General features: G+C 41.9%; 1 protein-coding gene across 4 annotated transcripts in view; it reads left to right on the top strand.

The window, feature by feature from the left end:
• paqr6 (progestin and adipoQ receptor family member VI) overlaps nucleotides 1–12,960 on the top strand; it is a 30,089-nt gene that overhangs the window by 4,689 nt on the left and 12,440 nt on the right. The window contains exon 1 of one of the 4 annotated variants that reach the window (XM_072393576.1): nucleotides 5,007–5,166. The exons of 2 other annotated variants lie outside the window; for them this stretch is intronic. In XM_072393576.1, coding sequence (XP_072249677.1) covers nucleotides 5,151–5,166 — 16 coding nt within the window. In that variant the 5' untranslated portion in view covers nucleotides 5,007–5,150. Of the gene's footprint in view, nucleotides 1–5,006; nucleotides 5,167–12,708; nucleotides 12,856–12,960 lie in introns of those variants that run through there. One more of the 4 variants, XM_072393579.1, reaches the window with a different exon arrangement.

Below are 12,960 nucleotides of genomic sequence, written 5' to 3'. Positions count from 1 at the left end.
GACTGGCAGCCTGTCCAGGGTGTACCCCGCCTCTCGCCCAATGACCCCCGACCGACAGATTTAGCGGGTATAGAAAATGGATGGATGGAAGGAAATCTAAAGTTTTTAAACCGCAGCCGTGGAACAACATGAACACAAACTTATGAAGGCTCTAAAGCAGGTTTAGGTTTAGGCTTTCCAGTAGTAATGTGCTGTACAAATGGATTTAATCTTAGATGTTTCAGATGTTCCTTATTTACAGCTCTTGGTTCTCAGTTCTCTAGTGAGTGCCTCAAGATCACAAAGCCCAAGTTACTGTGCTGCAGTTTGCTCACTAGTCATGATCACGTAAATATTAAAAACAACTAACCTGGATTCAGTTAACATAGTTCGGTAAAACTGTCCTAACTGGCTTTGAATGTGAACTAACATAACCTTTTTTTTTCCTTGACTGTTTAATGTGACGAGACTTCGGGTTTAGACCAACTCAAACAAAACCTTTGCAGAAATATGAGTGGACCGAAAGCCACTCATATGTTTGTCCCACACAGAATCAACCAGGATGTCCTCTGTGGTCAAAGCTGACAAAGGAGACTCCAAACAAGTTTAAACGAAGGCTAAATTAAATCACCCGATGCAGTAGAAATGAAAGTAAGTCAGAGGCAACTGGACTTTATGTAACCTTTCAGGCATTACATCATCCAAGAGGCTTCTTGTTGCAGTAACATGGAGTGACTTCCAGTAACTCCCCGATGAGTCATTGCTGTCATGTGACAGAAGGGTGCGTTGTTGTTGTGGAAATGTTTCAGCCCGGCGTGGTTCAAGGACAGAAGGAGATTCAAATTTAGGAAACGTTTGGTGTGATTTCCAGGCCTAAAACCTCGGTATGTTTTACAGAACTGTGATGAACAATATGTGACTGAAGTGATGCTGAAACAGGTGCGATCACCTGGAAACCTCAACCCAACGGGACCTTTTTAATGCTTTTCTGTCTTTATAATAACAAAAGAGTAACTCCAGCTTCAATAATTAGGTTTAAACGTTTAAACAATGCTTTGAATTTTAATATCTGTGTGAGTAAAGAAGCAAGAAAAAATTACGTTTATTTCCACAAGGCAGAATAGATTTGTTTTACAGTTACAGCAGCATAAAAGAAAGGGCAATATACACTGCAGAATTAAAGTAAAAAGGGCAGGAACACCAAAAAACAGACAGAACTGTCTGTAACCGACACAATAAACAAGAAAACAATCAACCTGCAAACAGACAGTGAGCAAAAACAAGTACTGAGGATAAAGAAGTGGCGTGATATAAAAAGTATTGTAATGTAAAGTGACCATAAAATGAATAGTTTTGCACAAGTAAGTGACCATGAAATAAATAATACTGCATGATAAGAATGAGAGAAATGTTTCAAACTGGACCATCGAGCTGTAGATTAAAGAATAAACTTGGTTTACTTTCAGCCAGCATTTAAACTCAGTCCTAACTGAGGGGAATCACTCATGATAAGAGTCGTTTAAATGATCCAAATGCAAAAGAGAGAGGCTCCAATGTTTCCTTTAAGACCCCCTTTAGCGTAGAATAGACTGGGCCATCCTTTCTGAATGAAAGGACATCATTCCGTTGCTTGCAGCCACATCTTTGTTAGCCAGTTGTTACCCTGCTCCGACACAGCTGGAGCCGGGTAACATGTTACCCTGCTCCGACACAGCTGGAGCCGGGTAACATGTTACCCAGCTCCGACAGACACAGCTGGAGCTGGGTAACATGTTACCCTGCTCCGACACAGCTGGAGCTGGGTAGCATGTTACCCTGCTCCGACACAGCTGGAGCTGGGTAACACGTTACCCTGCTCCGACACAGCTGGAGCTGGGTAACACGTTACCCTGCTCCGACACAGCTGGAGCTGGGTAACACGTTACCCTGCTCCGACAGACACAGCTGGAGCTGGGTAACATGTTACCCTGCTCCGACACAGCTGGAGCTTTATTATGTTTCTGTTTATGCATTTGAAAGACGCTTTTATCCAAAGCGACTTACAGGTAGGCAGATAGGGTAAGGGGGTCTTGCCTAAGGACCCTTACTGGAGATAGTACCTTTCATGCAGGGGATTTGAACCCAGAACAGGATTTTCCCACATGAGAGGTGGCAATCATACCACTACACTATCCTGTCCCTACTTTTATCAAGCTTGGGATTGAAAAACAAAAGAAAAAGGCTCAAAAGTGAAATATGTGCTGCTCACACTGAACGTCCCGTCCTCTCATTTATTTACAGGAATCACAGAAGGTGGGACTGTAAACGCATTTCGAGCGTTTCTTTTTAAAGTTGAGGCCAAAAGAAACTGGAACAGAATGATCTGCTTTCTTTTTCTAAATGGTGTCGTTTCCCATGCTGAAGGAGGTGAAGCATCGGAGCTCCTGCCCTTTGCTCTTAGAGAATCCAGCTGTTATCACGGCTGCTTCTTGGATTTTTCTGAGTAATTTAACTCCGTTAGGAACCTTCCTGAACAAAGACAACATGACCATACCTCTTTATTGGGAACACTTGAGACGCTCAGTCAGTCTGTGTGATTTCAGGTTTTTTTTAAGGTTTTTTAGCTTAACAAAGTCTGAATGATTTAAGCTGAATTTACATTTAAAATTACTCTCAGTGTGCCTGTGCAGCTGCTGTTAGACTGCAGCCGTTCTGCAGAGTTAAGGGAAGAAAAGGGAGCACTCGAGCTGTTCTGAGCCTCTGAAAGATTGTGTTTTATTTACTTTAAATGCAAAGAAAGTTTTAGAGAAGTTCTGTGCAAACGCTTGCACAGCTTTACGAGAGAAAGTGGTCATCTTATAGCTTTGTGTCAGACTATAACGATCTTATAGTCTGATTTTATAATTAAATCTCTGAAACGGGTGCTTTTACATCAACAGATTTACTTACTTTATTGCAATTGAATTTAGGCCAGACAGTCATGGCCCTCTGAAGATCAATCCTGATGACTTATCCTGGTGATTATCGGACTTTTTCTTTTTTTATTTCGCACACAGGTGAAGGACTCAAAAGCAAAAGCATTTTTCTGTGTGAGATGGCATGAAAATCTGTAGGAAACTTGTTACGATACACACCACAGCAGTTGAGACACTTCCCTAAAACACAAGCATGTCCACATCCTCATGGCACAAGAGACAAAAGTTGCCAAAGTCAGCGAGTACCATGATTTTCTAAAGGTTTCCATCAAACATTTTAACGCCACAAAACAAAAACTCGTTGTTGAAAGCAGAATATTGACAATAGTAACATTTTTATGTGATATGCTGCTGTGAGTCGTGAGCAGAGAAAACAGAAGATGCATTTTTAACACCCAGAACTCTAGAATTAAGGGTTATGCAGGCATATGCCTTTTAGCACTTATGGTGCCTTTCCAGGCGTGAAAGCAGGCCAGTTCCATAGACAATAATGCATCCTCATACCATCAGAGATGTAGTCACAATAACAAGCCGGATTGTCCCTTTTCTATTTAGTTCAGACCACGCAGTGTCTATGATTTACGTAAGGAATGTCAAACTTTGATTTGTTTCACCACAGAACAGTTTTCCACTTTGCCTCAGTCTGTTTTCAATGACCTCTGGCCCAGAGAAGCCCAGAGAATGCTCATGTTGGGCTTCTCCTCGGTTTGATGGAGCTTTAAGCTGCATTTGTAGATGGCACGGTGAACTGTGCTCAGATTTGTGGACAGATCGTGGGCACGCAGTATTGATTTTCAGCTGAGTCCCTTGTGCACAGAGATAGCTCTGATATTATGATCTGTATGGAATAATTTAAAGTCTTCTTGCCCATCTTTACTTCTGAGTGACTCTGCCTCTCTAAGGTGCTCCTTTTTTTTTATCCCCAGTCATGTTACTGACTTGTTGCCAGTTGTTGCAACATGTTCAACTCTTTTGGAATCAGGGTTGAAAGCTGTGAGACGACAACTTTAACCTACACTTGTGTTTTCTGTCTGGCAGCAGTCACATGACATAAAGAGTATTTCAGCCTATAGAAATAAAATGTGTTAATTGTAATCATGTGTTTTGTAACGTGTAGATCAAACCATGTACATGAATTCTTACCCAAACCATTATCAGGTCAAAGCGCAGCAGAAAAGTGAGCAGTCATGAGTGAGAGACTGTGGGAAACATTGCAGGATGAGTCTGAAACTGGCTCTACTGATTAGCCTCTCCTGCCTGCCCCTCTTCTTTCTTCTAAGCATCTGTTGTCAGATAAACCAGCGAGACACAGACAGTAGACATTGTGATGTATGAAGATGTTGCCCCATCCAAGCATTTCACCTCGACTTTTATGACGTATTTGTTGCATGTGGATGGAAAAACCAAAGGGCAGCGAGGACAGGCCTGAGGATGATGTAGAAGTTAAATCATTCTGCCAAGATGTGGTTAAAGCAGCTCAAATCTTATGAAGCAACTCACATCAACACATGCTAACATGGCTGGCTGCAGTTTATTGAGTTCAAATCAACACCAAATGTTCTAAAATGCTGTTTATAGTGTTTTTATTCTTCAGTCAGTTAATATAAACATCTTTGACGTTAAATATGTTGTAGAACATGAAAAATAACGCCACAGTTACTTTGCTGAGTAACTAATTACTCTTACAATAAGGTAACTGAGGGACTAACTAAGTTACTTTTATGGAGAAGTCATTTGTAACTGTAACTAATTAAGATGACCAACACTGGCTCGAGCAGCATTTTTCTTATTTCTTATTTCCAGTATAAAGTGCCTTTCTTCCGTGGATGATTCACAGATGTTCACAGTAACCGTCACACTCTCTCTGCTGACCTCCAACAAGTACTTTTACAAAAGCATTTTGGATTTTAGTGATCAATAAATGTGTTTGACGTGTGAAAAGGAGCCAAAACAAGGCCCTTCGGCTCCGGCTATGATGCCTTCATTCTTCCTGCGCGCGCTCAAACGCTGGAACACATGGCTCGTGTTGTTGTTGCTCCAGATGTCCACGTGAGCTCCGAGCAGCGCTTCCTGCTGGCTCGCAGAGGACAAGAGAAGAAAAGGGCTGTGGATGCGCAAGACTTTACACAATTACACCGAGAGGCGGAGAGGGAAGACACCCAGCTCGGGCTGTCACACGCGCACAGTTCGGAGGGAGAGGACTCCGGGGGTCTCCGCATGTCTGACGGTCGCGGTGAGTCGCTGAGTGCGAGGTGTCCGCCTGACAAAGAGATGTTTTTCAAAGCTGAAGCGAAGTTCGGCTGCTTTGTCTCATCTGTTGTTTGTCGCCACTGTGCCGAGCTTCAGCTTCATCACTCAGTCTGTGTTTTTCAGCCGTCCAGATCCGTGGAAAGTCGTGTTTTATGACTTTTAGAGGAGATGAGAGGAAAGGGGAGCTGGAAACGAACACGGGTTGAAGGATTGAGACATGATGAGCTGCATGTGACTTGCATGTTTCCTAAGTGGCTGTTGTGGGGAAGTGTCCACACGAAATTCTCTAACTGGGTTCAGCTGTTTTTTCCACAGATTTTTCTCCATAATGTCCACAGAACATGATGGTGTATTACTTTTTTAAAATAGATTCCTCCACCCTCTACAGTATCCATCTCTTTTAATTAGAAATATGGGATGATGGTGCAAAAAATCTCAAGTTTCCTAAAGAGAAGGATTACGGCCCTTTTTTTTTTTTTGGGCTATAAATGAAAGATTTTGACAGAATAAGAAGTTCTCTGATATTTTCTGGATTAGAGAAAACAATCTAACCTGAATGAGCTGTTCTGTCTCCATTTGCAGCCAAACGGCTCATATCTTTCTTCTGGCAGAAAGAGTCTTTTTGAGCATCCTGGAGTTATTTGTGTCCTCTTTGAATCTGTGAGCTCATACATGTTGAGCAATAAACTGCCACTTGTTTCTGTTGAACACCATGTTCCTTTTTTTGTCAGGACTTGTTGTCTGTTGGTGTCTCGGCTGTCGGATCATATCAAGGTTTCGGTTTAATACCACAAAGGATTGATAGCTGTTTGATAGCTGTTCTAATCTGACAGATGGAGTCGGTTTCCCACCGCTGAGAACCCATCAGGTGGTATAACGGGCTTTCGTGTTGAATGTAGGTGGTGCAGGAAGGAGGCGACGGAGGAGGAGCACCTTTCAGGAGACACTCCTGCATGATCAGCCTTAAAGAAAAACACTGGTCTCATGACATAGCGTCTGTTCCTGCAGGGTTTCCCCATAAAGAGTCAAAACCTCAGAGGTTGGAGGCAGCGTGTTTAGCTGCTGAAGTCAGTCACATCTCTTAAATGATTCAGAGACACATTATCAGTTGTCTTTTAAGTAAAAGAACGTGGTCGGCTTGGTCTCTCACTTGGTTTACTTTAAGTTTCCATGACAACAAGCTCCTTTTTGGACAGTTTTCTTCTTCAGATGCTGAGGCAGCAAAGAGCAGTTCTCTTTGCTGACTGAGATGTTTTGTTTTTTGTTCTCATTCTGATTCAGTCGGATCCAGATATTCTTTCTGGGACAACAGTCTTTTTTACATAATGTACTTAGCTAAGTACAACTTTAACACTTAAAGAAAACTGCATCAGGCCACAGCGTGTTCCCTCTCTGTCACTGGGAATGTAAAAAACTAATCTGTTGTTATCTCAGTTATTAAGACAAAGCACTGAGTCAGCGGGTGAAATGAGGCCTGTTTATACCAGACATTAAGCGCCTGTCTGTAAAACGTTATTCTACATTCTCCACATCCTCAGCATAACTCCTGTTTAGCTCTTCTTCAGTCGAGGTGAGTCAGCAGGGGATATTCAGCTTTTCAGGGAACAGTCAGTTAAATCTGCCCCATGCGCTGAAACATTTAAGACATATCTGAAGACGTGTATTTTCTGCATGACTTTTAACTGCAGTCGAGATCTTTAGCACTTTAAGCATCCTCTTGGTTATTTTTAGACACTTGTTTCAGAACTATTCTGTGAATATCTCAACTCTGTTTTGAGCTTTTTGTGTTTCTGTCATCTGCCAATAACAATGTTTAATTGTCACTTAAAAAACAGATATCCGTGTTAGTCTGACCAGAACCAGACTTTTAGAGGCCGCCGTCCCTCTGTCCATCACTGGTGATACTTAAACTGAGTCAGAGGCTCAGCCCTGACCCGGGGACCAGCCGACCTTACCCAGTTGAGACCCATGGCCTGTGGAAGAGCCGACTTTCACCTCAGCCGCTTTACACGCTGCAAACCGCTCCAGTGCACGCTGAGGGTCATGACTTGAGGAAGCCAACAGAACCGCATCAACTATGAAAAGCAGAGATGCAACCCTGAGGTTCCCAAACCAGACGCCCTCCCTTCAAATCCTGTCCATGAAAACCACAAACAGGACCACTGCCACGGGGCAGCCCTGGAGCAGTCCAACACGCACCATTCAAGCTCGACTTTGCACCAAAAATGTTATAGTTATACAGGGATGAGAGCAAATGGCCCGCAAAAGCAACTGCAGCAACCTGTATTCACCCAAAACTAGTAAGTGATCAAAAGTGGCGCAGAGAGTTTCAGCTTTAATGGAGTTAACCCATTAAGACATATATAAAGTATATATCTTATCTTATAGTGGACCTTCAGCTAAAGCTGTTGTTTTCAAAAGTGGTGCAAAAACAGGTGCAAAAAGCATGATTTCAGGGCAGTTGCTGTAAGAGTGTTAAGTTAAGCCAGTGTTTCTCAATTCCGGTCCTCATGACTCACTGCCCTGCATGTTTTCTATGTTTCCCTCCTCCACCACACCTGATTCAAATGATCAGCTCATCACCAAGCTCTGCAGTGGCCTGATAAGGAGCCATTCATTTGAATCAGGTGTGGTGGAGGAGGGAAACATGGAAAACATGCAGGGCGGTGGGTCATGAGGACCGGAACTGAGAAACACTGAGTTAAGCAGTGAATAATTACAGCAGGCTGCAGAATTGTCATCTCCCCGATTGGACATGTTTGAGCAGAACAGTGGAATTTTCCACACTTGAACCCACAGACGAGACTGTTGTGGAGGCAGCGCAGGTCACATGTGTCAGTGTGGGCAACGTGCTCGCTGCATACCCCTCTCATTGCCAGTCTCAGGACAATAAAGACCTCCATTCACAGAGGTCACATGATGAGATCATGAGCAGGGGAGGGGGGATCTCTGATGTCCAGAGAAGAACAAAATGAATGGAAGGAAGAGCTGTTTTAGGAAATTCAGAGTTGATGCAGGTCTGGCAGGTAAGAGGGAGAAAAGGAGAGACTGCTGGAGTCTCATTGAGCGTCCTGCCTTTTAAAACAAAACCGAAAGAAGTCTCAAAAACATCTTTTTCATGGAGCTGTCTCTCCTCTGGCACGTAGAAGTTAGAAAGAAACAATCACTTTTGGAATGAAGTGCTTACTTCAGCTACATTCTTGTCACATTCTTGAGTTAATGGGAGGAACATCAACATCACTGTTGTCTATGTATGAACCTGCCAGCAGCAGGAAGTTAGCTGAGGTTAGCGTAGGGACTGGAAACGGCTGGCCTGAGGCGGCTCATTCTGTCCTCTCTGAAGCTCACAGTACACTCGCAAATCTGACATTTCTTCTTATATTAAGTGGAGAATCTAGAAGAGGAAAATAGGGGCGAAAGTTGTATTTCTGTGTTTTGTTTCTTGTGAAGTTTGCTTGTCAGTGGGATTATGCTACATGACTTAAATTCGCTTGGTGAAGAGAGGAAGGCAACAGCAGAGAACCCCTCGTATTTCTGACCCTTTTTAAATCCTAACCTGAATCTGCGTCTTTCACTGGCAGCCCAGATGTGTCTAGCTCTGGGTAAATTAATTTAAACATGGATAAAACATGGAGCAGAAGGCTTTCAGGCTCAAGTCAGCAGTAAATCCTTCAGAGCTAATGTCAAAAAGTCCAAAGTTACTTTTGAAATGAGTTGAAATGATCAGGCATTGTGTACATCCTGTGTCTCAGAGCGTAAAATCTGATCTTTATTGTTTGACTTTCAGTCGCACTGTTGTTCATTCACTTTATCAGCGTGTTGAACCTGAACTTGAAGCTCAAACTATTCTTTTTCTATCGTCTCACACTTCTGCTTTACTGTAAACGTGTGTTTCTCTGTGAAGCAGGTCTGGGATTGTCATGAGGTCTTTTTCTGGCTTCAAACACTAAGTCAGCTGTCACAAATGAATTGAAACCGTAATATTGTTGCTTTCTCTTCCTGTCTTTTATCATCTCTACAAACCACTGAGATAATCTAATTTAATCAGGAAAAAAGTGCATCCAAAGTGACAAATTATCAGTGTCACTCAATGCCAATAATCTGAATTCAAAGTAGCTGTTATTATTAACAGATGCCCTGTTGTTTTGTCTTGTTTGTGTGCTGTTGTGTTTTCCAACCATGAAGAATGCAGGATTTGTGAGCCTGAGCATGTTCCCTATAGTGGAAAAGTGTGTGTGTGTGTGAGATGGCTCATTTCCATCCAGTGCAGCGCGTAACAGTTATCCTTTGGCCCCTATACTCTCAGGGCTTTTGCCTCCACAAAGCTTACTTTGTCACTGTTGGTAGGTCGGGGCCTGCAGCTGGGATGCAGCGAGCCCCGTGAGGTGTGAGCTGTAATGACATGAGAGATGGAAGTAAGTGTTTTAATCTGCCAGAGATGCTCAAATTCTGATAAACTCAGACCGATGAGTAAGATTACTCAGGATACGCTCTGATTACAGCTGTGGATTACACCAACTGTGTTAACATGGCTTAGTGTCTATTAAAGCCATAGAAAAACAGCAAAAGAAATGGCTCCACGCAGCTTCTGCTGTCAGTTAGTATCAGTTTGTGTCTTTTTAAAGAGGAAAATATGGATATCACTTTAATATTTCCATTAAATCTTTACTAGCCTTAAGATTTTATTCATTTGTTCAGTAAACAGTTCAGTAAAAGTAAAGATAAATCTAGAACTACACATAGCTACTTTTTGTAAAACAAACACAGTCAAGATCATTCTGAAAATCTGACATTTTTACATCAGAAAAACATTTGCACGCTTGCCTGAAATGGGACTGAGAGGCCTGAATGGGGTTTATCTGTGAGGCAGGAATGATGACAACAAGAAGTTACATTTGAATGTCTTTATAGATAACATGCTACTGGCGTAATGTTGTGTTTTTCCCAGTAACCTTGATGCCGAGCATTAAAGTGAATGTCAGGGATATATGAATAAGTTGCAGTGCAACACATTGTGACATTCAACCGCCTCTTGTTCACATCCTGCACAGAATGGTAAAATGCTAACCCCACAATAACTGTACCAAACACACAATATGCTGTTAAACTAACAAAGTGAACACATCACAGCGTAGAAATCTTTGATTCCCCAGACAAATAGAGGAGCCAGTGTGGCCAGATGGTCCAGGTAAATATGCTGCAACTCAGATGTCACATTTACCAGCTAAGATTTTTTAAGTAGTGGCTAAAATTCTGTTGAGATGGTCATGATCTTTACGTGATTTTACAGCGACTCGGGATGCAACGATATGGAAAATTTGATATCTTAATTATAGTGACCAAATTATCCCAGTTAACATATTATCATGGGATTCTTAATTGCTGTACAAATGTACAAAAATCACACATGTTGAAATAATTCTGTGAAACTTGTGATTCTCTTATCATACTAAAGCATTTGAAGCCAAAATCTTATCAAAATGAAACTTTCACATGAAAGGGGTACAGAAAGAGAGTTTATTTTGTCATTTGTAAACAAAATTTGTTTACATACTTTGTTCATACATAAGAAGTGTGTGTTTGTGAGAAAATTAGTGTATGTTCTTGTGTGTGTGTTGGGCCAACTCTGTGAGCAGTGAATTAAATTAACATGGCGTTTTATTGTATTATTTTAAGTACAGACAGCATAACTCGCTGTCAATATCAACTCACATTTTCAACTCGTTATTATAAATATCACCATATGTTCTTCCTAACGTTAATGAGCATGTTTACATTATTTTACGCTGCCTTACATTGTGTTGGCTCCGCTCAGCTAGTAGCTGCTAACGTGGCTAGTAGCAGCTAACACAGTTAGTAGCAGCTAACACGGCTAGTAGCTGCTAACGTGGCTAGTAGCAGCTAACACAGTTAGTAGCTGCTAACACGGCTAGTAGCAGCTAACACAGCTTGTAGCTGCTAAGTGTCTCAAACAAAAACGGAAAACGTTTAATTTTAGGAGGATAGATACTGCTCGAAGCTTGGCAGCCTTGGATGAGGCTGTTATTACATATCCCGATAATTCACCGCGATAATTATATTAATTTAAACATAAACGGTAATCTTTATCATGTAGAATTTCACCGCGCTTTACCGTAATACCGGTAACCGTTACATCCCTAACACCGACATGTTGATGATGTTACCGACTGAGCCAAGCAAAGCACAGAAGTTACAATACAGAACAACCCAGCTGATAGGCTGTTACTAACCAGTAAAAACAACAAAGATATTGGTGGGCATTATGTGCTAAGAATGGCAAATGTCTTTATTTGAAAATAGGAATTTGTGTTGAACTTGTCATGTTAACGTGTGACATGGTACTGTTGGCCCGATTCTTTCAGCTGGAGAAATCTTAAGTTAAACAAAGTATTTATTAGTGGTCACATGTAAAGTTTGGCAGTGCTGGACTCGGAGTGACAGAGCTCTCGCAGCCCGAGCCCCGATATCCGGAAACATTTCATATTTATATTCGGCTTTATCTCACAGTAGTTGCACTTACATTTGAGAGAGTATAATTGGCCAGTTTTTAGTAGCATGAGCCGGCATGTGAGTGTTTTAGGTGTTTACCAGTCTGTCTGACAAGACAGAGAAGCTTCATCTGACCCAGCTATCTAGTCTAGTCATGCTGTCTTAAAGTGTTGGACCATTTCAGGTCATCTATTGTGTAGCATGAGCAGAGTGGAAAAGTACAAACTCCTAACACAGGTTATTTAGTAAAATACAGAATATGAATACATAATGTCTAAGAACAGAGAACCATGAAGAAAAGCGAAGTTCACGTGAGATATTGTTGGTCTGGAGTCCCTGGTCACACCATGGCTGTTTCCGACAGGGATGTGTGCACAGTGAATGTCAGTTGACACGCTAATTTCATGCTGCTTTGATATTCAAATATGTTTTTCTGAAAAGAAATAACTCCACATTTGCCAGTTCCAGCATGTCAGAGAAGTGAAAGTGATGAGGTCACCCCGAGCATCCCTAAGGCCACACAGCATTTAACTTTTCTAAAGCGGATAACTGAGGTGTTGACTCACCTGCAGACGACATTTACAGACCTATTCTGAATTATTGTTTTGAGCTGTGCATCAATCCTGCTTTTCTTCACTGTTTTGTCCTCATTTAAAAGTATTTATTGCAGGATTTTGTATTAAATGTATACAGATTTAGTTTGTTTTTTGTTTGTTAAAATATTTAAACCCCATTTGTAAAAAGCATCCTGATAGCTCGTGGCTCTTCTGCTTACACATGTTGGATTTGGCAGTCCAATATTGTCAAAGAAGCGTGTTGGTGACATTTTACAAACATGATAATGGTTATCAGATGCTGCTCTCATTCTGTTAACAAATAAGGAATGCTCTCTGCTGCGTTGGCTCCCATAAACATGCTGCTACACGCTTGCATCTGGTCACAGGCGACTCCAGTGTGACAGAGCCAGGCATTCTTCAAATCCATGTTTGAGTACGTCTGAAGAGCAGTCACAATAAGAGATTGTTCTCGGAGTCTGCTCCAGTCAACAAAGATGTCACACTGAAGGACTCTGCAAATATCTTGCACATAAACTTGGGACACAATGTCCAGAAATCCAGTTGCAACTCTGTCACTGCACTTCAGAGGGGATCAAAACAAGTCGGTATGAAGTCAGAGAGAAACGCAATCTTTAAAACGGAGAGTCCCTGCGGTAGATCTGTGGTGCTGGTGCCCGCAGAGCCACCCCAAAGATCTCAAAGCTCAGTTT

This window comes from Leuresthes tenuis, unplaced genomic scaffold, assembly GCF_036924035.1.
Source record: "Leuresthes tenuis unplaced genomic scaffold, fLeuTen1.0.hap1 SCAF_10, whole genome shotgun sequence".
NCBI classification, from domain to species: domain Eukaryota; kingdom Metazoa; phylum Chordata; class Actinopteri; order Atheriniformes; family Atherinopsidae; genus Leuresthes; species Leuresthes tenuis.
Note: the sequence above shows the minus strand (reverse complement) of the source record. Positions and strands in the feature narration are given on the sequence as shown.